The 22,424-nt window shown below is 37.8% G+C and overlaps 1 protein-coding gene across 16 annotated transcripts in view; it reads left to right on the top strand.

Annotated features, from left to right (window-relative positions):
• Nucleotides 1-22,424, top strand: part of ADGRL2 (adhesion G protein-coupled receptor L2) — a 394,069-nt gene that overhangs the window by 259,709 nt on the left and 111,936 nt on the right. For all 16 annotated transcript variants that reach the window (XM_027802672.2, XM_055724261.1, XM_055724263.1 and 13 more), the window contains one exon: nucleotides 6,593-6,765. In XM_027802672.2, coding sequence (XP_027658473.1) covers nucleotides 6,693-6,765 — 73 coding nt within the window. In that variant the 5' untranslated portion in view covers nucleotides 6,593-6,692. The remainder of the gene's footprint in view (nucleotides 1-6,592; nucleotides 6,766-22,424) is intronic.

Genomic DNA, 22,424 nt, shown 5'->3' with positions numbered 1-22,424 from the left:
CAAGGCTGTCAACAAACAGTTTACTGTCTTACAAGACTGCAGTGTCTTTGGTTGATGTTAGTCTAGTGATTTTTTTTTTTTTTTTTTTCTTCCAAGGGAAAGGAATGATCTCTTCTAATACAAATAGATTATTTTGAGGATTTCTCTTCTTTGAGAAGTCTGAAAAGCCTTTGAATTTTCTCAGCTGTTACGATTGCTTCTTCTGATTTGTCATATGGTTCTCAGTGTTTTTTATAGCTATTCATTATTTTCTTGTTTATTTTTGATGTTCGTATAATCTGTCCTATGTAGGTTTGAAAATGAGAGCTATTTGTTTTGTAGTTTAATGAAGGGAATGGCAGACAGCCTCAGACTGTGCCTCTGGTGTCCAGAGTGATCAGCATATTTAACATGCTCAGCGTGACACTAAGATATTAGCTGATAACAGTTGTAATTGACTTACAGCCTCTCTTTCCCTACCCACTTTGTTGGATGCTGGGGATTTATCTTTGAGACCCCAGGAAGATGTAGCGCACAGAGGGCAGAAGTGTTAGAGGGGTTTTACCTGCTCTGTTGGAGCGGAGGTGGTCTGATGTAGTGGCACGGTGTCGATCCGGGTGAAATGCAGGGAATTCGCAATGAGGACTGAGTGACAACTCCCCCCACCCCCGTTGGTTCTGAGCATTTAGCAAACGCAAAAAGAAATTCAGACTTGGCAAAAGGAGAGTGCCTGGAGCCAAAAAAAGCCATTCTTATTAGCGTTAGCAAAGGTTTACTTTGCTGGCTTATTGAATGAAAACTCCCTAGAGTGTCCAGGCTTTATCCTGTGTTAACAAGAAGGGGCAAAGCTGGCTTGTCAGGAATGGACTGCCGTGTAAGATGTCTGTAAAACACCAGAGTGAGGCCAAGCCGAACTGGAGTGCTGATGAGAAAAGAAAATCTTCGTCTTTTCCTCTCAAATCCTATTTATTTTCTCTGTGAATGATTGCGGTAGACCACTGGGCTGCTGTGGACTGGTGAACTGAATTGTGATGTTGCACTGTTAAAACAGTGTCAGTGAACTGTTCGGTGCCATGCCTTGCATAGGTGGGTCTGGCATTTTGAATGATCTGCTGCACTAAGGAGCTGGGAACCTGGGCTGGGCTGGGCTGGGCATTCCTGCGGCCATTCTCTATTGGGGGTTCACATTCACTGCACACCGTTTCAGGTGTTCCTCAGACGTGAGTATGTCACTTCAGAGCACAATGCAGCTGAATGTATTGAAGTAATTCTTTTTGTTGCAAGATTGGATGACCTTGGTCAAGTCTTGTTCTTACTGTATTATTCCCCTCTCTGGTACTATATTCCTTCCGTGCGACTTGGGAAGAGATGTTTTGGGTTAGAAATTTGTGTTCAAGGTGACAGTTAATAGGGACTGTTGAATACAGAATTGAAGGTAAGACTCTGATACATTTTAAGCATTGAATTGCTTTTAATGGAAAACAAGCTTTTGTTAACCAGTTTTAGACAGAGCAGAGTAGGCTTTCCTTTCTTCTTGCAATATGCAACTTGGTTTAATTGGAACAGATGAGGCATTGATTTTTTACCATAGGTAGTAGAAGGATGATAACTAAGTCAGCATGGGGTCTTGCTTGTCTTCAGTTTTTCTTGTAAAATCTTTTAACTTTGCAGATTTCCTAGGATATGGTGCTGTTACATTAATAACTTCGCATTAGTGCTAGTCAGTTTTTGGATAACTATATTGAAGGATTAGGAATAACTCAAATGCATCTGAAGAGATGTTCAATGTTGAAAACTAGAGCTGGGTCTTATTGCAGGTACATATAAAACTGTAGCTGTTGGATCATAGTATTAGTCTCATTCTAGTATTTTACTAATGTGGCTTAGTTTTACTAATCACACGGCACTAATTAAATTCTTATGTTACAGATTATGGGAAGTTTAACTTCATTCTTTTTTTAAATTGGGAGAGCCTCATGATGGGAAAGCACGTGGACACATGATTTCTCTGGAGACTAAATAGTCTATTATATTGTATGAATATATACCTACTCACCCTTGCCTCTTCTTCCCCCTGCTTTCCTCTGCAGAGCGTCTCAGATATTACAGAATTACTTAGTTTCATAAACTGGGTTATGAAAGGCAGTGGGGGTGCTGCATATGTGGCAAGATAGGTCATACAGGATTTATAAGAAGGACTGACTGGGTCATGCTGGTTCCTCGGTGCGTCTGAGCTATGCAGCTATGACTGATGTTCCTTACCTCTCTCTGCCTCATCACTGTAAAGCTAGTGTAAATTTTATTTCTGTAGTAGGGATGCTAAAGCTTGACCAATGTCGCAGGTGCTTTGTGGTGGTGTTCCTAAGATGATTCGGAAAATTTAGCATCATATTGTAAAAAATATAGTTATTAATTCAGTGTTAGTCTGAAAGACTTTCAGCTAAAGAAAAACATCCTTGCTTAGCTGGAAAGATCTCTGCATTCCCCTCTGTCTTAATCACCTGGAAAGCTGGATGGAACAGGAGGAAAAAGGCAGCTCTTGAGCATGCTGTGTCGGTTGCCCGGAAGCTCTTAAAAGACCCTTTTTTGGCTTTTGAAAATAAAACCTTGGGAAGGTTAAACAGTAGAGTCAGGACGTGGCAGTCTTTTAGAGGTCTTTCTCTTCAAAGATGAAAGTATATCAAGGAGCATGCTTGGAGCAGCTTTCTCTTATCTCTGGGGTGCTCTTGAGCAATGTTGCGGGGAGAGGGATGGCCAACAGTGGCATGTATTCTGCAGCGCTTGTGTTTCCTCTGTAAGAAGTTTCAGAAGTACAGAAGAACAAGGAAGCAAGGCAGGGGCACTAAGATATTTAGAACTTGGAGCACAGCTTATGAATACCGTATGAAGAGAGAGAGGCCCAATGCCTTTGCAGTGTACGGGTTTGAACATTAACATTTCCATTACTGATCTAGTCATCTTTAACAGCAAATGGGCAAAGAAACTTAACAAGGTGAACTGCTCTGTTTCCAGCGGAGGGCTGGCTTTTTTTTTTTCTATGGGAGACTGCAGTATGGCCCAGAGGTAGGGATTTAAGTTACAACTGAGTTTTTTCTGGGCAGCTTTTATTGTGCTCTGAAATTCAAGCAACCTTTTGCTCTAGGGAGTTTCTGCCTGCCCCACCCACAAGCCCAAGCAGTCAGTGATCCAGAGAAAAAGTTTATTAAGGTCTGAGGGGAAGTAAGTTATTTGTGCAGGACAGCTGCTCACCATGGTCTCCTTTTTCTGTTTACAAAGAAGTAACTTAACACAGTTTTTCCTGGTCTTACTTGTTTAGTTTGGGCTTTGTTGTTGTTGTGAGATGCCACTGACAGTCTCCGTATCGCTGATGGATGGATGGTCAGAAGGACGTGGCTGACAGCAGTGTCTGTGGCCCGAGTGTTCTCTGGCTCCAGCTCATGTCTGGGTACCTTTTTCAGCATTAGCTTTTGTCACACTGATGATTAGTTGGTTCAGAACTGCACTGTTCTTTTACTTGGAGCCACATAGAGTTTCGTAAATATGTAGGTTGCATTAAAAATTGTTCACTGTGAAGCTGTTCATTTTTATTTGAAAGAAAAGAAGCAAAGCCAAACCCTGTTGCATTAGTTTTCAAACATTGCTTAATGTTTTCTTGCTTTTTTAGAAAAAACATGTTACTGATAATCTGGTATGGGCTGGTTAGTTTATTTTGAATTCTTTTTGCAGCAGCACACTGAGTTAAATTCTGAGTCTGTAGGCTATGACAATAGAGAGAACAATATATTGCACAAAGCACTTAAATTTGTTCTTAAATTGTTTTGCATTTATTGTTGAATAGTTTCTGCTGGTTTTAGTATCACAAAAGCATCAACATTCTTTCAGAAACTGTTTTTTTATTAAAATAGTTAAAATAAATCCATTTACAAGGTCAGGAACTCTTACCGAATTTAAAAGAAAAAAAAAAGTCTCTGCCATAAAGCTTGTAACTGTTTCCTAGAGACACATTGGGTACTGCAAGTGGTGCTTGATTATTGCTTTTGTTTTTAACAAAACCCTTCCCCCCTACCTCCAATTAAAAAAAAAGCCCAAAAGGAAGCGATGAATTTAAGCATGATAAAGCACAGGTACGTCGCTATCCACTTGAAGGTGAAGGAAGATGTCTCAAAATCCGGGTGTGCAGTGATATGTTATGGAAATAATGATAAAACTTGAGTCTCAGGAAGTCAAAATCTTCTGGACAGACTGGGAGCAATCAGAAGGCTGACTTAATTTCCCTTTTAGCCATTATTGTTCCTCATCTGTTCTCTTGGATTATTCTGATTGCTTACTGAAATTATGCTGATTAGTCTGTAGTGTCTGTGAAATAGTTTTATGATTTTTCCTTTGGGTGCTACAGGTAAAAAATTAATCCAAGCTTGTCCCAAGCTTTTAGCTGAACTATCTCCAGGGTTTTTTTTTTTTTTTTTTTTTGATATATCATGGTGGCAATTTTTCCTTCTTTACTCGGCAGGAGCTCCTTTGCAATTGTAATTTCTCCTGAATGCAGTGCATCCTTTGTGAATTTTTAGATTTATTTTTTTTTTTTTAGTTGCAAAACTCTTATCAGCCCAGTGTGAAAGATCTAGTGATAAAATATGACTGTCTCTTCATAACTGCTTCTGGCTTGTCCTGTAGCAGCTGGTGTATCACCACCTAAATTGAGGGCACATCTTTTACCCCTAGGCACATGGGTCTGTGCCAGGGAGAGCCGTGCTCTGGCTGTCCTGCACTGAAGCACTGTGTTTGCTGTTGCATGCCCTTTGTTGAAATATGTGCGGATAAAAGCGCCTGTGATTGAAGAGCACCTGCCTGTAGCTGGAAATTGGGAAAAGGGTTTGTTTTTATGTATAAATAAACATAAAATCAGTCAGCCTCAGATGTCGGTTCTCTTTCATTTCCCCGTGTGAGAAATCACAAACACGCTTGTGTTGTGTGCGCTACACTGAAATGGCATCACTCCTCTTAAAGAGGAGCCAAGTAAAGAAGCCTACTTGGCTATTTAATAATCTCCTGCCACAGTCACATTACTTTTATTGAGAGCCAGAGAAATTGTTCCATAATGTTTTCTGTTAATTCCCATCTTTCTCTCCTTGGGGAAAAAAGTGAGTGTCAGTCTTGTTGCTGTCTGTGTGCTCAGGGAACAAACTTATAATTGATTAATATTAACAGTGACTAATACAAAAGTTACACATTCTACTTCTGAAAATGATCTACAGTTCACAGAATTTCTTTGTCTGGCATTTTGTGCTCTTCAGCATTTCTAGTTCTCCTTGTCAAATGGGTAAATGTATTTTTAAAGCTCTCAACATGCTCCAGTACTCGTAAGGGTCATAAGTGGCCCTTGGATCCTGCCACTTAAATGTGTACATAGTCATTGTTATGTTTTTAAAGTAATGTTAATTTCAGCTATCTCAGAAATACTTCCACACAGTTCTGTCTGTTGGTCTTGGAGAGACCAAGCCAACGTGGCACCAGACTCAGCTCTCTGGATCTGTAATTGCTGCAATGAGAGTCATTCTTCCAGAGTTGTTCACACATCTGTAATATCTAGAGCCAGCTTTGTAGTTAAAAATAATTTGGGTTTGTATGGATGTTAATTTTTCTCTGTCTCCCCAAACTCTTAATAGTAGGGGCTGAAGCATGATCTGGCCTCAAACAGTGAGATGTAGAAGAGGATGTATGTAGTTACTCAGTTGTCTGGTGAAAGAATGAAGTCATTAGCAAAAGGGAGCACTCTGCTGTTGAATCTTCTATCACAGCTACTGCACTCTATCACTGTAATTACATTTTTCAAATGCAAATGATAGCTTTAAGAATTCTTCCTTTGGTACATCGTTTACTGGAGCAGTGCAATTCATATTTCTCAGTCTGGGACAAATCTCGTCAGAGGCTAAGGACAGGCGAGTCTCATCCATTGTCTGAAGGTGTTTATTGGGTAGAAATATGGCAAACTGTAGAGTCATATGAAGAGGATTTCTCACCAAGCAGAGTATTATGCAAAGTTGCTGTTAACGCTTCTCTTCAGAGGAGTGACCTACACGTAGCAAAAGGGAACGCCAGAGCCGTGGCAGGGAGGAGACCTGCAGAGCCCTACTGTTAAGTGGTGTTGCTCTGTTGTTCTTAGCCACTCCATGTTTTGAATCCCTAAGAGATAAGGCAGTGCCCTAGATTTAATTTTGTTGTTCTTTGAGGTAGAGAAATGCAGGTTGTGTCAGATTTGGGGAGTGGGAAGAGCTTAGCCTAGTCATCTGCAAATCCAGTGCCTTATATTCAGAGAGAATGTTATCTTCCCCCACCCACCCAATGTGTTTTAGTGCAAGTACGTCACTAACATTCATACTTCCAACTTTAACACGTATCATTATTTGGCATTCTGTTTAATGATCACTGACCTTGCGTGATTACATCCCACAAACCTGCCAAATTCCCAGCTACAGTACAGGTGTACTGTCAGTTTTTATTAAAAATGTCTGTCTTCATGTCAAGTAAAATTTGGTATTCCAAATTATTGGTGTTCAGCTATTGATGGATTTTTTTTTTTTCTCCTTTTCTTCCAAACCCTCTGCTTCTCCAGGTATGAAGATGAATAATGCAGACCGCTGGTTTCGATGATGCTGGGCTTTTATAACTGGATTCATTAAGGAATACAAAGAAAATTCTTACAGGGATCAATAATGGTGTCTTCTGGCTGCAGAATGCGAAGTTTCTGGTTTCTGCTCATTATCAGCTTCCTGCAGTGTACTGAAGGTAAGCTGTAGTTTATTTTTTTTTTTACTTGAGTTTGCAGATGTGATGAATGGTCTGTACAGTTAATTTCTGTTAGATGATTTGAACTTTTAGGATGTTAAACTAGAAGTATCTGTAGTGTGTTCTGGGTTTAATTTCTAAGAATCAAATTGTCTCTTTTAGAATGAAAAAAGAAAATACATTTTTTGGTTTTGATATAGTGTGGTATGTTGAAACTGAGATGCAGTGTTCAGGCAACTGAAGTGACATTGTTAATATCCTTGATCGGTAGGTGCCTTGTTTTTGGACTTTCCCTGTTAATTCGTTTTTCGGTTCTCATTGTGCAGCCATTTATCAACAATGTATAGATATGTTAAATGTGATATAAAATAACTAAAAAGTGGAAATGAAATACCCGTTTTACTTTTGTAATTTGGCTGGCTGAAAATAAAATGGAAAACACTTCATTAAGATTAGAACTATGCAAGATAAATTTCAGGAAATAAAAATCTAAGTGCATACAGAAATAGCATCTACTTAAAAATATTTTTGCTTTTTTAAAAAAATGGGGAAAATGCTTCATTGCTATCAAATGTGGTGTTTAAAATAGCTCTTAAATTGAAGAGATGAGGAAGGAAAAAGCTTTTTTAAAAAAGTATCCTCTATCTCATTTTCTTCATAAACTTTATTTCATCCCTTTAGTCTGTCTCCCCAGCTGTTCTTGTGGCCCTTTTAATAGACAGAGAAACACCAATGAATGATCAGGAAAACATGGTTTATGAATTTTTAATTACAATTATTTGTATAGAACTTGAGGTTGTTCCTGGGTGTAATCATTTTGATTGACTAGATTGCAGGTGAAAAGAGTGGTTGAGTAATAAAATAGCATCTCCATGCCTTATTACATTATTCAGTAGTCAGTATATAATACATAGGCTTCTTTGGTGCATCTGTGGTGTGATCACACCATCTTTTAAAGCAGATCCATACCTTACCCTGTTAAAATTCTTTGAATTTTAAGGCTAAATTTTCAGAGATACTTCAGGAAAGCTGCTCTGCCTCCCCCTCTCTTCTTTCTGAAATCTATACAAACATAAAGGATCTAGTCCCCAAAAATGGCAAACCCCAAGATTAAAAATTTAAATATTGTATACAGTCTTCCACATTCACCATGTAATTTCCTAAGCATTTATTCTAGACTAACACAGCTCGGGCCTTGTGTCGTAATGATAGACAAGCTTTACTGAAATAGGGTGTTCATATCTATGTGTGAACGTACACATGTACCAGGGAGTGAGTCCTAGGCGTCTTCGTGGAGGTTTCTGAATGTGGGGAAGTCTCATTTCACTTAAATAGCATTCACAGTCAGTTTTTCCTCCCTGCCCTCTTTCTTCTTAAATATTGCCAGAATATATTAGAAAACTGGCATTTCCCACAGCACACTGCTGATCTTGGATGGTTTCATCACTGGTGGGGTTTCTGGTTTGCTAGCTGCTGTACTGACTGCTCTCTTGGTGTCTGTTGAGTCAGTGGACTTGTGTAAAATCTCACTTTTATAGGAAAGTAAGTGCCAACAGCTGGGAGGCAAAATGCTTTTCAGCCTCTTTTCACAGGTAAGGAGGTAAATGTGTATTAGGAGAATAGGATTATAAATCTTAGAACTGGCTGGTTAGGTAATCACTTCTGTTAATTATAAATGCACTTACATTGCAAAAGTGGTTGCACTCCTCGAAACCAACGGTATAGGAAGTAGAGGCATCTGTTTATGTATTTTCTGAAGTTTTAAAATACTAAGGATTTTATTTGTTATTGCAGTTGTTTCAAATCCTTATGTCTAGTACATTTTACAAAGATTCACGTACTTGCAGTTTCATGCTATGTGGTGGTTGAAAATATTTGAAAACAGAAAGGAAAAGCAAACAAACAACTCTTGGTTACAGTAGCAAACAGCATGCTGCAAAGAGTGTTTTATCTGCTGAGTTTGGAAAGGAAAAAGTCAACTGAGAACTTCTGCAGATTGAATTTTTGCCATTTCAGAAAGCTAATTTTCATTGTCATCTGTAATATTTCAAGTTCATTTTGTTCTGTCCCTGTTTTTTTTTGCTTTTAGTAGCCAGTAGCAATCTTTTGATGCTTCAGTTGTGAATTTACTTTTTTAAAGTCTATACAAGAGCTGCTTTTTCAGCTAAAAGAAACAGGGAAGGAAATTGGGAGCAGATATCAGAATCGTACCAAATTAATTGTAAATTCTTAAAATAAATGAAATACTGTGTCTGTGTATACTGGAAATGAATATTAATATAGAGTTGGCTTCCAGCCACAGAAGCAAAATGAATACCGCATTATTACACTTTCTCACAAGATTACATTGCCTTCTGCTTCAGTAATAAGAGATGCCAAGTGTAACGTGCTTTAGTAGCACTTCATGCCTGGAAGTATGAACATGAACAAAGGTTAAAATAAGAGCAACTAACTTTTGCTAGAAATAAAAAAAATATCTTTAATTCTCTCACTTGCAGCTTAGGGGTTTTTCTAGAAATCTTATGTATATATGCAGGTTGTTGTAGTTGGTGGGGGAGAGGAAACGTGGCTGAATTCCCTACTGTTCTATTTTAATGTTTCTGTGCAATTAGATGGGACGGGGGGAAGATCCTGGATGTGGACAAGTGAATCGTTTGTTCACATAATGAAACATTTTCCAATCAAGATAAAGACTTTGTTACTTTCACAGTGCCTTAACTTTAACTCAGCAGGGAACTAGCAAGCAGGCACAGTTATATGAAGGCTGCAATTTTCTTTTAGTGTCAGCTATCCAAACAGGGATCGTATCTTCAGTTAAGAAGGTCTTGGTTTAGCCTTTTTTTTTTTTTCCTGGCTAGTGCAGTCCAGGTAGGGTTGTCTTTGAAGCAGTCCACTTGTTCAGGTAGAAGGAACCTGGAACAGATGAGTGCTAGCAGCTGGAGGGGAAAGCTGCACCGAGTTATATACACTGCTGGTATATTGATCAACAACAGGTCAATATTGTTGTGTAGAGAGCTGAAAAACATCATTGCTACCATCATCAGCAAGCATTGCAGCCTTAAATAAAGAAAAGATGAAAGGCAGGAAAAAGGAATGAAAAGCTAAAGTTAAAAGCTTGAATATGAATGTCATTTCCGAAGGTATCTTCTGTCACTTTTTCTAACATACTCTACTATAGGTATGTCTTTAAAACTACAGTTTTATTAGAAAAGACAGACTGAAAGAACTACCTTGGGAAGTAGTTTGAGTTGGAGTTACAGAGGTAGCTGTGCGCAGCCTGGCCTCGTGCTGTGGCTGATGGCCTGGGGGAGACGGGAGCTCCCGCTGGCGCAGTGTCCGTCCCCATCCCTCTCCCCGTCCCTGTTCCATGCCACCCTGGCTCTACGGTCTGGCAAAAGGAGGGTGCTCGTATTCCTGTGGGTTCCATGCAGTTGAGCCCCGCACCTTTACTTACCTGTTTCCTACAAACTGTAGGAAATGAATTACTTCTGACACCATCTTTTTTTTTTTTTTTTTTCTTTTCCCTTCCTAATTAGGTGAAATCATCCATCAAGTTAAAAATTATCTGAGAAAATACAGAAAGTCAGAGAGTGAGATCACACATGCCTTGTTTCCATAGCAAAGCAGAGTAAAAAGCTTATTATACATATTATTGGTTTCTCTTCCAGCAAGTTAAGACAGATAGACTAATATGCATATGAAAAAAAGATGTCAGAGCTAAACATTCTGATTAAGATTGGTTTCTGGACTGTACAAGTTTAGATATTTTAAGTTTTTATCTTGCTTACAAAGTCCACCTTTTTGACTAGCTTTAGATGCCTTTTGTTCTTATTGTCTACTACTGCTTGAGAAGCACAAGTGCTTGGGAAGCACTGAAATAATTTTAGTTGCTTGCATTTTATTTTAATCAGGTTTTAATATAATTTTATTCATTTTATTATGAATTATTATCTAGACTTTGTCCAAAGAAGAAGCATCATGCTGTCATTATCTATTCTGTTTTCCTAAATGGCATTCATGTTTTTTAAGAAATCCATCCTGTCTTTGCCTCTGAATGTACATTTTACTTAACGTTATGCCAAGAAATACATGTTCTTGTAAATTCCGATTGTGCCAGCCAAGGAGCTGAGTGTTAAATTGGAAGCAGTTGTAAGTGTATATCCAATGTTAGTGCATTTACTGAAGAAGTCATATTAAATACAGACAATATACACTGGGCCACTACAAAGGTATTTGATATTTTAGTGTATTGCTTCAGGTCTTCAGCCTCCTGTCAAGCCACCCAGACTTAGAACATCTAAGACATACAGCACAGGTACTCACATTTACTAGGAAGTATTAGTAGGATTGCCCAGGATAAAAATTTAAAAAATCTTGTACCCTGGACTTGAGAAGAAATCAACTTCTGTTAATTAGTGGATTTAAGTTCTGCAAGGGGTGAAACCCATTACGGGGTCATGCAAGAGCAAATAGGAGCACTAATTTAATTTCTAGCCAGGGAATTTGTCACAGTGAGAGCTCTGTGAAGCACACAGTTAGCAGGCAACTACTTGGTTTAACAGAGGTTGCAAAGCATCCGTAAATGCAACCCAGCGTGCTGAGGCCAGCCAGTTATTGCTCACCCTTTGGAGAGTCAATCTAATAAGCCTTCCGATACTGTCTTAATTTTTATCGTGTATACCTAAAGTGTTCTGTGATTCTTTAGCAAGTGTTTTTTCTTAATTGGCTGGAACAGATTATGCAGAAGAAAATATCTGGGTGGAAGGAGCAGTTAGGTTTCTGCAGAAAGCAACTGCTGCGCTGAGTCCTGTTTTCTTTCTGGGAAGAACATGCGATTTTTCACTGGGATATTGTGGTGCATACTTACCTGGGACATCTCTTTTTTAACTTTCCTGAGGGGGGTGTAGGCCCAATGTATTTTCTAAAAAGGAAATTGATCTAAACAGTGAGACCAAACTTCTTGAAGAAGAGTGTCTGTTACACTTCGCAAGTGCATTTGCAGCTAATAGAGACTGACAGACTGCCTGGAAAAGCCAGAGATTCTTTAACATGCTGGCAGTGAACATCCTTTTGTATATTCCCTGAACAGTGAGGTCTGCAGGATCCTGTGCTGTAACGTTACATTTTTGAAACCAAAGCCAAACCACCACTATTTTAAATTGAGAAGAACTGTGTACAAGAATGCGTGAAGAACTATTTTAAATATTATACTAACATTTCTATGAGAATTGCTACAAAATGTTAATGTAAGGGTCTTATAATTTAGACAAAGGAAAAAAGCATAAATGCAGAATAACTATGCAGAATTACTATGAGGTGAATAATAGTACTACTATTTTGATATGCTGTCCTTTTTCTCGGTTACTTAAAAACATTCTCCTTTATGAGGGGAGATTTTGTATCTTCTTGAGCTCTGTATTCAGAAGAACAGAACCCTGTACGGTGTAAAGCAGTAGAAATGCAGTTGTGTTGTGCTAAGGGCAGATGCTGTATTTTCAGAGCCCTCTAAGCTATTACTTCAGTTTACCATCTTCCGTTGCTGTAACCTTGGTGAGTCTCGTGGTGAGGCGAGCCATGCCGCTGACCACTGCAGTGAGTAGAGATTGACTTAACCTTCAGCTAATCTGCACTGACACCACTGCCTAAGGGGCTTTTCTTTTATTAAATATAAATTCAGGTATATTTTAGATTAGTTTATTACGGGAAGGTGCCTTTCCAAGAACACAACGGCAGAATTTGGACATACATGTCTTTTAAAAAACAAATAGGCTTCATTAGTATTCTGTTACTAAATATAGAAAAAAAAAACATTTATTTTTATTAATAGTTGTATTTTAAAGTGTTTAATTATTTTCATTTCTCTTTTCTGTTAAGTGGAAGAATACTGTTTCTATCATAAAAAGGTTTTTTATATAGCTTTAACAACGTCTGTCTTCATATTGTATTTTTAGGTCATGGTGTAAAATGGAAGTATAACTGCCTGAAGCATCTGCTATCAGTGAATACCGCAGCACTGATTTCTTAGTACATTTAGTGTCCTTATGATCAGATTATAAAAATTACCATCAAGTATAATGATTTTAGATTTAGTATTTGTTGACAAGTTCTGCAAGCACATAATGCGTTTTCTACTTGCAAGTAGATTCATTGATGTTCATGGTCTACCTCTGTGAGTAAACGGTACATAAAAGTAATACGTTTTGTGCTGTGTGTTATACAGATGTCTTAATAGCAGCAAGTGTACGTAGGATGAAAGGGCTACAGAAAAGGGACTTAGGGGAACAGCTGTAATATGTTTCACATACGTGTTACGTGCCTGCCTCCATGTTTGTAATAGCATTCCAGGTCGTGTTATGTGAGGAAGAGGAGATAAAACAATTCACAGGGAGGAGTTTTTGGCTTGTTGTCCATCCATACTCTTGCATAAATGCACTTAATAGTATAGGAGCTCCCAACATGTTGTCATGCAGTTGTATATATTTATACAGTAATCTTCATGGAAGAGACACTTAAAAAATGCCTGGCCTTTTACAGTGGCTAAAGAAGTGTTGTATTTACTCATCAACATTGGTTGGTCAGAAGAATATTTATAGTTATTCCCTCTTATTATTTTTTTATTATATGACTTTCTACTTGGATAATACGGCTCTAAAGCAGCACTTCATTGTATTACATGCCGTCCAAGTATAAAATGAGAAGAAAGGAAAATAAGGAAATAAACCACACATGTAGTTCAGGTTCATGAAAAATTTTGTTGTACTTTCAATTTTACATGGTACTTCTGTATCTGTGTTGGTAGAATCAGTGCTGGTGTTTTTTCTTTCTAATCACTTCAAATTTGATAAGATCTCATTCTGTCAAAGCTGGATCAGCTCCAGTTTTACTCACTTCTATAAATAGTACTGGTTTATGCATTGATGGTTTGTTTGGATTGACATTTTGAATGAGACACAGGAACGCTGGGTATTTTTCCAATCATTGTTCACTTTTTTTCCAGGAATATTAGATTTTTTACATTTTTAACCCAGGATAAATATTGTATGTGTGATTCTGTAAATAAGCTATACCTCAAATCCAAAGACACCATATGATAAATTGAATATGCCGTTCTTTCTGATAGATAGGAGCTGAAAAAATCCTTTTGCTTGAAGGTGTCCCCAAATTGCTGCCTTTCCAGAAAGAGTCTTGACTACCCCACTGGCTTTCAAAACCCAATTGTCTAAAGCTCTTTGTGTTTCTATAATCTCTGTCTCCTGGCTTTCTTTTGAAGTGTAGGGAAACAGAGATGTATGAATGTTGGCTCGGTTCGTGGGTCCTCTTCTCAATCAAGGAGACAATTCATCCGTGTCCTGGTGACATTAAGGCAGCCCATGTAAACGTACGTGAGTGTGCTGGTGTTGGTAGGGGAGAATCCCTGGCTGTTCCTCCTGAGCTTGGACCAGTCCGTGTGGTTGGGAATGTTTTGTTCTTTTTGTTTTCTCAATTCATACTAGTATAATAATCACTGATGTTTTCTCGGTGTATAAAATGTGTGTGTGGGAGACTAGTTGGGAAGCAAAATGAAATTTTTTTTCATCTGTTGCCTGAGCAACACATACATGTGAGAAGCCCAGGGGGACCACATAACTTTCAGTTGTTGGATACAGCATTTGGCAAGTTTTATGAGGGATCTTGACAATGGAAGGAGAGCTGGCTTTTGTGTTCTCCCTTGTCAGGGATTTTGATGTCTCTCTCAGGAGTTTAGGTAGTTTTGTTCTGTTCTGGCAGAAAGTACAATTAATGCAAGGTGCTGTTTGAGCAATTTTCCTGTTAAATTTGAATTCAGTAATTCATTTAGTAAACCTGAGAGGAAGTTGACACTGAAACCGGATTCTCCTTTCTACTGCATTTTTAGTTGGAAAAGCAATCAGAAATGTTTGCTTTTTAAAGACTTCAGTGCTCTTTCATATCACTTCTGTTTTAACCATCTTCCTAGTGAGCTTCAGTTGCATTTGCCTGTTCACCACTGATCCTGTTTGACTATGCATGTGACTTGATCTGCCTTTCACAGTATTTCACATTAATTTCTCCTGTTTCTCCCCATTGAGCTGCCCCAGTTCTTTTCTCAAACTTAGGCTTGCGGGTTGCCTTTAATATTTTGTCTTTTTTTAATTATTATTATTATAAAATGTTACTGCACCATTGTTAACATTTACCATTGAAAGTCTATTGGAAAAATGTGAGTTTATGCCTTAGAACTGATCTTTCTTTTTAGTGGCTTAAGATAAATACGCTTTTCGTAAACAAAACCGAACAGTTTGCTGCTTATGCTTTTGCATCATTTAATTTGCAACAGATGAAGCTGGTGTGTGTGAAGAGTGAAGCATGGAAAGTACTAGAGGGCAAACGGGTGGTTTGTGATGTGGATTATTACCCGTAAAGATGGATAGAGTCCACAAAGCATCACTTCATGTATTAATGTACCAGCTGGAAAAAAAATTAAATATATCAGCATAGCATGTCATGCATAAACTGTTTGGTTTAGGCCTTCAATTCAATCCCACTCAGTAATAAAAAAAAAATCAAATCTTCTATTACTTTATGCTAGTGGAAAGAGATAATATATATCTTCATATGTATAAAAAGCATCTGTGCAAATACATTTAAAAAAATTCAGAATACAAAAGTTGGGAAGTCATCCATATGTAAACTGTCTTGAAGGTTTTAAAATATACAGTATTTTGTTCTGCAGTGTAAACTAAGTGCTGACAGAAAAATGGTTGAGAAATTAATCTAACCACCAGTGTTTTCTTTACTAGTTACACTGTAATCTAGTAATATAACAATTATTTTGTTATATGTATTTTATATAGCAGTGTAACAATTAATTTGTTGTATAAATTATTTTGAATTTCACTCTTTTAAATCAGCAATGTCCTAACTCAGTGGTGGCAACAACTCTAGTCCCAATATATAATCTTACTTTGATACATTATTTTCTATTCCTTGTTTTTGTTATGAATCCATTTTACAGCATTTTTATGTTGCTTTCTGCTTACAAAAGGTTTTTTGAAGTATGAGGAGAGACTTTCTGAATATTTGCTATTAAAAGTTTGTCATCGTGTTGATGCCATTTGTAAGACTCAATATTTACTCCAAAGCCTCATCTGTTTTTACTCTTTTTAATGCCTTTTTTTTTTTATTTGGCTGATTTTAAAAAAATAAAAATCTGGTGGTGATAATATGGAAAAACTTTACTAAAGAAAATCTTTGGTGAAGGTACAAATGATTGTGACCTGACCAAAATTTATTCTCTTGATCCTATTTCCATTTGGAGTAAGGGATGAAATCTTAACTGGAGTGGGGTGGGGGGTGTGTGGGGTGTGTCTTGCATTTCAAAGCATTCAAAGATGTTAAGCAACAATAAAACTCTGTAACTATTTAAATGACAGCAGCTGACTATTTGAATTAACTTTGTGTTTGGCTTAATTTGGGGTTCTAATTATTCCTAACTTACGTGAGTAGATTTCAATTATACAATACTGCAGGGATTTGTAGCTAAGGCAACTGAAGGAATCATTTTACATAAAGTACTTTTGTTCAACCGATTTGGCAGGTTGAAATGGAATGATAGAAAGTGGGAACTCTTGTCTGATAAGGCCCAATGAATTGTTTCTAGTGACACGATGAAGAAATGAGTAAAGCTTACTATTGAAGATTTTGAGAATTTTTGTGCAACATGTTTGTATTTTGATAATGTGGCATTAGTTAACCACTCATAAGCGGGTGATTCTCATGAGTATTAATAATATATCTGTCGATAAAAAGGCAGTTCACATTTGTGTGGTACCTTAGTTTGGTCTTCCTGAAGTGACTTTTCCTAGAGCTTATTAACTAAAAATTTCATTCTTAAAAAGACTTTAAATATGTATTTATGTATGACAGCCTTTTAAATAGGAAAACAGTTTACTGCATGGTATTTCATGTTTTACACATGAAAGCATTTTTAGACATACAGCTCTCATCTCCAATAGCCCATTTATTTGAAATTGCCGTTCCATGAAAATAATTCTCATTTATGCTACATCCTTAAGATAACCTAGGGGAATTAGAGGTAAAGGAGGTATTGGAATAAAAGACTCCGGAATCAGTTTCTGTTTGTATTACCCACATAAATGTATACTCTTCATTTGGACTTAATTTTTGAACAAATGACCTGCATAGTTTCAGCTTAAAACCAGGTATTTTTAACAATGTGCACATACATGCTCAGCTAATATTTCATTTTTGTTCTTTGAGCATTCATAAAGTCATGCTTTCTAAATGAGATCTGTGGCACAAGTTAGGTGTCTCCTTTTGATGATGTAGATTCACATCGCTAGACTTAGAATGCTTGGTTTTGTTTCTCTCTGGGTTTTCCACACTCACCTTTTTTGGTTTCTTCAACCAGAGTATTGAAGGTTACAAGAATGCTTATTCTGCTGACTCAGAGGAACAGGCAGCACAATAGCATACCTGCAACCTAAACTGATAAGTCTGGTTTTAGAGCTGTCAGATTTGCCTGTGTCATTTGACTTTTCACCTAAACCTTAGAGACTTTTAAGAGAAGCATGGCAGTTGTTTTCTGTGTATGTTGAGTTTAGGAGATCAGATCTTGACATACTTCTGATGAGGTCAATATAAGACTTTGATGCTGTTTAAAGGGAGCAACAAAACCTACTTAGGAAGCATATGGTTAGAATGTATAACAGTAATTTCTAAATTATATTCCAAATAAATACTTTGGAAAAAAAATATTTACACAATAAATAGATCCACATGCATCTCTCTCCCCACCCCACCTCCTGGCCAATTTCAGTTTTCTGTGGAAAATACCTATTTTTGATCATATGTCTGCTGTTAACATATTAACACTACACACTTTCAATTAGTACTGCTGACAAGTTATTTGGGAAAGTCTCTGGAGCATGTGGAGGTGTGCACAGCTTCTCAGTGTCAGGTGTTTGCTTTCCAAAGTGAAGGTATTAAGATTTAATTCTCAGATGTTTGCAGCAGACAGTGTGCCTTTGGAAGGCTGTGAAGGGCAAGGCTGCGGTTGCCCCCCGTGCACCTGGGCAGGAGGACACCTGCGCCCGCCCCGGGAGCCAACGTCATGGCAGCTGGGACGGCTGCGCTGCTGGGGACACGCACATCAGCGGGGTGAGCCAGATAACACTGAGCTCCGGCATCCGTGTGGTGGCCCGATACGGGGAGCAGGGCTGGCAGGAGACAGTCTTTCTTTTAGGGAGATGTTTCCCCTAGTCACCTCCCTGAACAGTGTCACCTGGGCGCTGGGAGAAGTGTAGGTCATGGGAGAGCTGTCAGCGTGCTCCACCCTTAAGTAGATGATAAACACGGTGAGATCTGTGCGTGCACTGGAGCCTGGGAAACCATGGCGCAGATGAATGGGCCTTCTATTTTCAGGAGGGAAAACAGATGTAAAATGTGTCATTCTTTGGTCTAGTACCAGTTTGACTCTTCACAGGATTAATGCTACTTGGTGGGACTCTGTCATCTACAGTTAAGAGTATCTAGTGCCTGCATCTCCTTGATTTAGTTACAAAGGTGGTGAAACGTATCCCAAATTGTCAGCAAGTGTTTAAAAGTGTATATATGAAGGCTGTCTTTGTGGCTTCATAAGGGTGTGGTTGGGTAGATGTCAGAGTTATATCTGATTTTTGTTCTGAAGAGGGAAACAAGATTTTTCCCAAGGTGTCATTTCCCAGATTAGCTAGTCCTTTCAAAGGTGCATTAGGGCTTTTAAGATTGTGTACAGTTTTACAGGAACTGAAATTGCCTTATTGTATCTTGGTCCTTCTAGTTCAGATTTTTTCCTTTCACTAGTGGTCAGTATTGGAAGCTTCTGAGGAAGGTGCCAAAATACTAAAATGTGCAAAGTAGCCTGCTTACAGTGGACATTTAATTATCCTCTGTCATTGAGTCCCAGTAGATATATCCTAACTCATTGCTTAATTAAATACTTTTTTTAAATATCCTAAGTTGTATCTTTTAAGTTTTGGAGTGCATTACTGTGGTCAGGAGTGCCCTTGTCCTTTGTAGACTTCACTCTTTAAAGACATTATCATGGAGCAGATTTCTTAGTCTCTCTCTTCTCACCTCATTTCCAGATCATTTAAGGAGCATACTAATACCATTGCCTTGTAAATTTTGTCATCCTGGTTTTCTCCCCCCATACTCTCTATCATCCTTTTCTGATGATCTATGCCACCTCACAAGCCTCCACTGTGCAGAGGAAATCATTTAGCTTCTCTGCATTGTCTTCTTTAGCCTTAGCTGGTCACCTAACTCAGCAAACTCGTCACTTCTCACACAAAAGTAGGCTTCCTACTTTTGTTGTACTTGAATTTCTGGTTATATATAGAAAATGTTTTGGAAAAACACCTGTGAGTTTAAGATGTGCATAGAACATAGGAGTAGAAAAAATACAGCACAGAGTCGGGAGACAAAGCAGTCATATTTTGCTGGTTTGGTTAACATTATATAGCAATAGAAGTCAGACACTTTAATTTTGCAGCACAGTTATAAATTTTGCTATATCTAATTGCAGCAAACTCTTCCTGCTCAGCAGATTTTTCTTCTTGCTGAGCAAGTAGAGTGTTTATATGAATGATACTTGGGTATATAAACTTGGTTTATGGATGTTTAAGGACTTACAGTTTTCTCTGTAAAGTCAAACTTAATTTTTTTTTTTTTTTTTTTTTTTTTTTTTTTTTTAATGAAAAGACTTTATGGCCAACACATACCCCGTGAGAAAAGGAAGAAGTTACAGATGGTCCAGAGGAGAGGGTCTGCTTCATATATAAAACCTTCATGTCAGCATTTCAACAGAGCATTTTCTTAGGAGATCTCTGTTACCACTGACACTTTCACATTGACAAGCATATGGGATGTAGTGCTGAATGTGTAAATTGAAATGATCACATCTAGCATTTCCCTCTACCAGGTGCCAGCTTGCTGCTGCAGCTCTGCACTTAATGCTGAAGGAGGAGTGCTAAGAGTAGTTTCATTTGCTAATTACCTCTTATCTCCAGTACATAGTCCTTGGGCAAACAGCTTACCCAGGTGTTTTTGAGAACACCTATCTGGACAGTGCAGGATTGCAGGTGGTCCTGTGGTGACAATACAGTGTGCAGAACATGGAAGAAATCTCCATCCATCTGTGGTTTTTTTTATTTTTTGTTTTTTTGGGGGGTTCTTGTTGTTTGGGGTTTTTTTTAAGTCTTCAGTGAAGAACAGAAAACAAATTTGAGAGGTATATTCTGTATTTATCAAATTTGTCAGTGTGAAAAGCAGAAGGCTGCTATTCTTCATCCCAAGAAAAATGTGTGCACGTGTTTGTTATGTTGGTTTTTTTGATAACAAACCTGATTTTCCTGTCGTGTAATTTCAGCAGCAAGGAAAGTATGTACATGCCAGTAAGAGTTTTGCAAGGACCTGCAAGTTAAAATAAATAAATGTGGTGGTTTGAGGAAGTGGTAGACTCTAAACTGCCTTTCAGTACTCCTTTTCCAGGAACCAGTTTAACAGGATTATATAATTTTACTAATACCACTTTGATCTGTCATTTATACAAAAAGGCAGGCTTTCCGAAACATTTGCCTTACATGTTCTTTTTGGGCTAGACTTAATCACTTGCAGAACTGATAATATTTTCTCATTCTTTAAGAATTCATATTACAGTCTTACACTTAATACGACTGTGGTTTGAGTACAGAATGGTAAAAGGAGCCTTTTAATTCATAATCCAGTAATTCAGACAGTTAAATTATGCCTCCCTTTACCTGATACTTATTAAAATGAATCCAAAGAAACTTTAGAAGTGTTGATGTTATCCAGTTGCCCTTTTAGGTTTCTTTAATGTTGTTTATAGAATTGTACATTCTTTACTATGAGTAAGTGCAACACCTGTTTCTTTATGATTTTTCCTTGCATTTTTCTCACACTTGCCATAAGTCACAATTTTTATTCTCAGGCGTTTACTATAGAGTCCAAAATTCATGATGTTCACTTAAGCATCTCAGCTACATATGTATATGCCCAAGATAATTTTATTAGTAGTTGCACCTTCACGCTTGTTTTATTTCTTGCCTCTAGTTTGCAAGTTAATATTTACTAGCACTCAAGAATCATTATATAGAAACACATCCAAAGAAACAAAACCAAGAAAAAAAAATAGAGAAAACAACCCAAAGGAAAAAGGAAAACCACCACAACAGTACTGGGCAACAGTACCTTCCTCTTGAATGGAAAAACTCAAACCAGAGCTTAGAATCCTGGTGAGGACATTTTAGGTGCTAACAATGCTCTTTTTAAAATCAGTTATAAAGAGTTAATAAATACTTTAATACATTGTTAATTGATAATTACAGAATCTAGCAAATGGACAGGATTTTTTTAAACTAGCTTGAAAATAACTCCTACCATATCTTGATATACTCTTGTTGAGCTCATGCTGCTTTATAATTATATATGATTTTAAACATGTACTCATTTATGTCTAAAAATTATGGTCTTAAGTGTATTCAAAAAACATCAGTATCAATCGCAAAGCCTATTTTGAAGGATCTCTGGTTGTTTAATTCTCATATGTTTCTGTGAAAACAAATCCATGCATATCTCTGTCTTCCTCTCTTTCATTTCTTCTGTAACCTATTTGGTTTGTAATGTTACTGCAAGAAAACAAGGAAGTGCTTTTTCAACAGCTGGAAAAAAATTGCCATTTCATTATCAGTTTGAGTAGGAGTAAAACTGTTCAAGGTAATAACTCTAGTTAATAGATGAGGCAAGGCTGACAATTATGGGTGCATTTCTGAATGTGTTAGGTGCCTAACTTCTGTGCCAGTCAGGGAGAATGAGGTGCTTTAGAAACCTTAAAGAAATATAGCACTTGTGAATTCTCACTTAACTGAGAAGTGCATCCTCATAAATGGATGAGCTTCCCTCTGCCTCTCTTTAGATTAGGAAGACCAATGAAACTTGGGTTGCATTTGTCATGCACAGGTTATGCTGAATTAATAATTCCCTTTCACTCTTGCCTTGGCTGTGTTCATCCCCTGCTACTCTTGTGCTGGTCCTGGTGCTAACCTTGGAGGGGTGTTGGCGGGGCTCAGCAGAGGCAGCGTGCTGCAGGGTCAGGTTAGCTGTACTGAGGACCTAACCCCGCAAAGGGAACTGAGCAGGTTAGCTGAGCAGCAAGGTTTCTGGAGCTCAGAAACCTTCCTGTGCGTGCTCTTGTTGAACCCATTAGCTGGTACGTTCCTCTTCCCTGTTTCTCTGTCTTCTGCATATGTCTCTGGAGAATAAAATAAAATTTTCATAGTAGAAGAGAACAGCTATGTGCATCCACTGAGATTTATCTCCCCCCTGCTAAAGCCTGGTCTTGTATTAGCAGGTTCTAAATTCTAAGTAAATTTCCTAACAAGAAAAACAAAATCCAAAGGAAAAGAAAAACAAACATAGCTTGAAAGCTTGGGAAGATGTGCAGTGGAGTAAAGCACAGCTCTCCACTTCATGGTGTCCTCAGAACATTTTATGAATGGGTAACTTCTTGTACTGTTGTGTTAACATTTCTTCATTTTATAAATGAATAAATCATGGAATTAAAGGTCAAATTACTTGCC

The sequence above is a fragment of the Falco cherrug genome, chromosome 12 (assembly GCF_023634085.1).
Source record: "Falco cherrug isolate bFalChe1 chromosome 12, bFalChe1.pri, whole genome shotgun sequence".
Lineage (NCBI taxonomy): Eukaryota > Metazoa > Chordata > Aves > Falconiformes > Falconidae > Falco > Falco cherrug.
The sequence above is the reverse complement of the archived record's forward strand: the minus strand, read 5'-3'. Positions and strand labels throughout refer to the sequence as shown.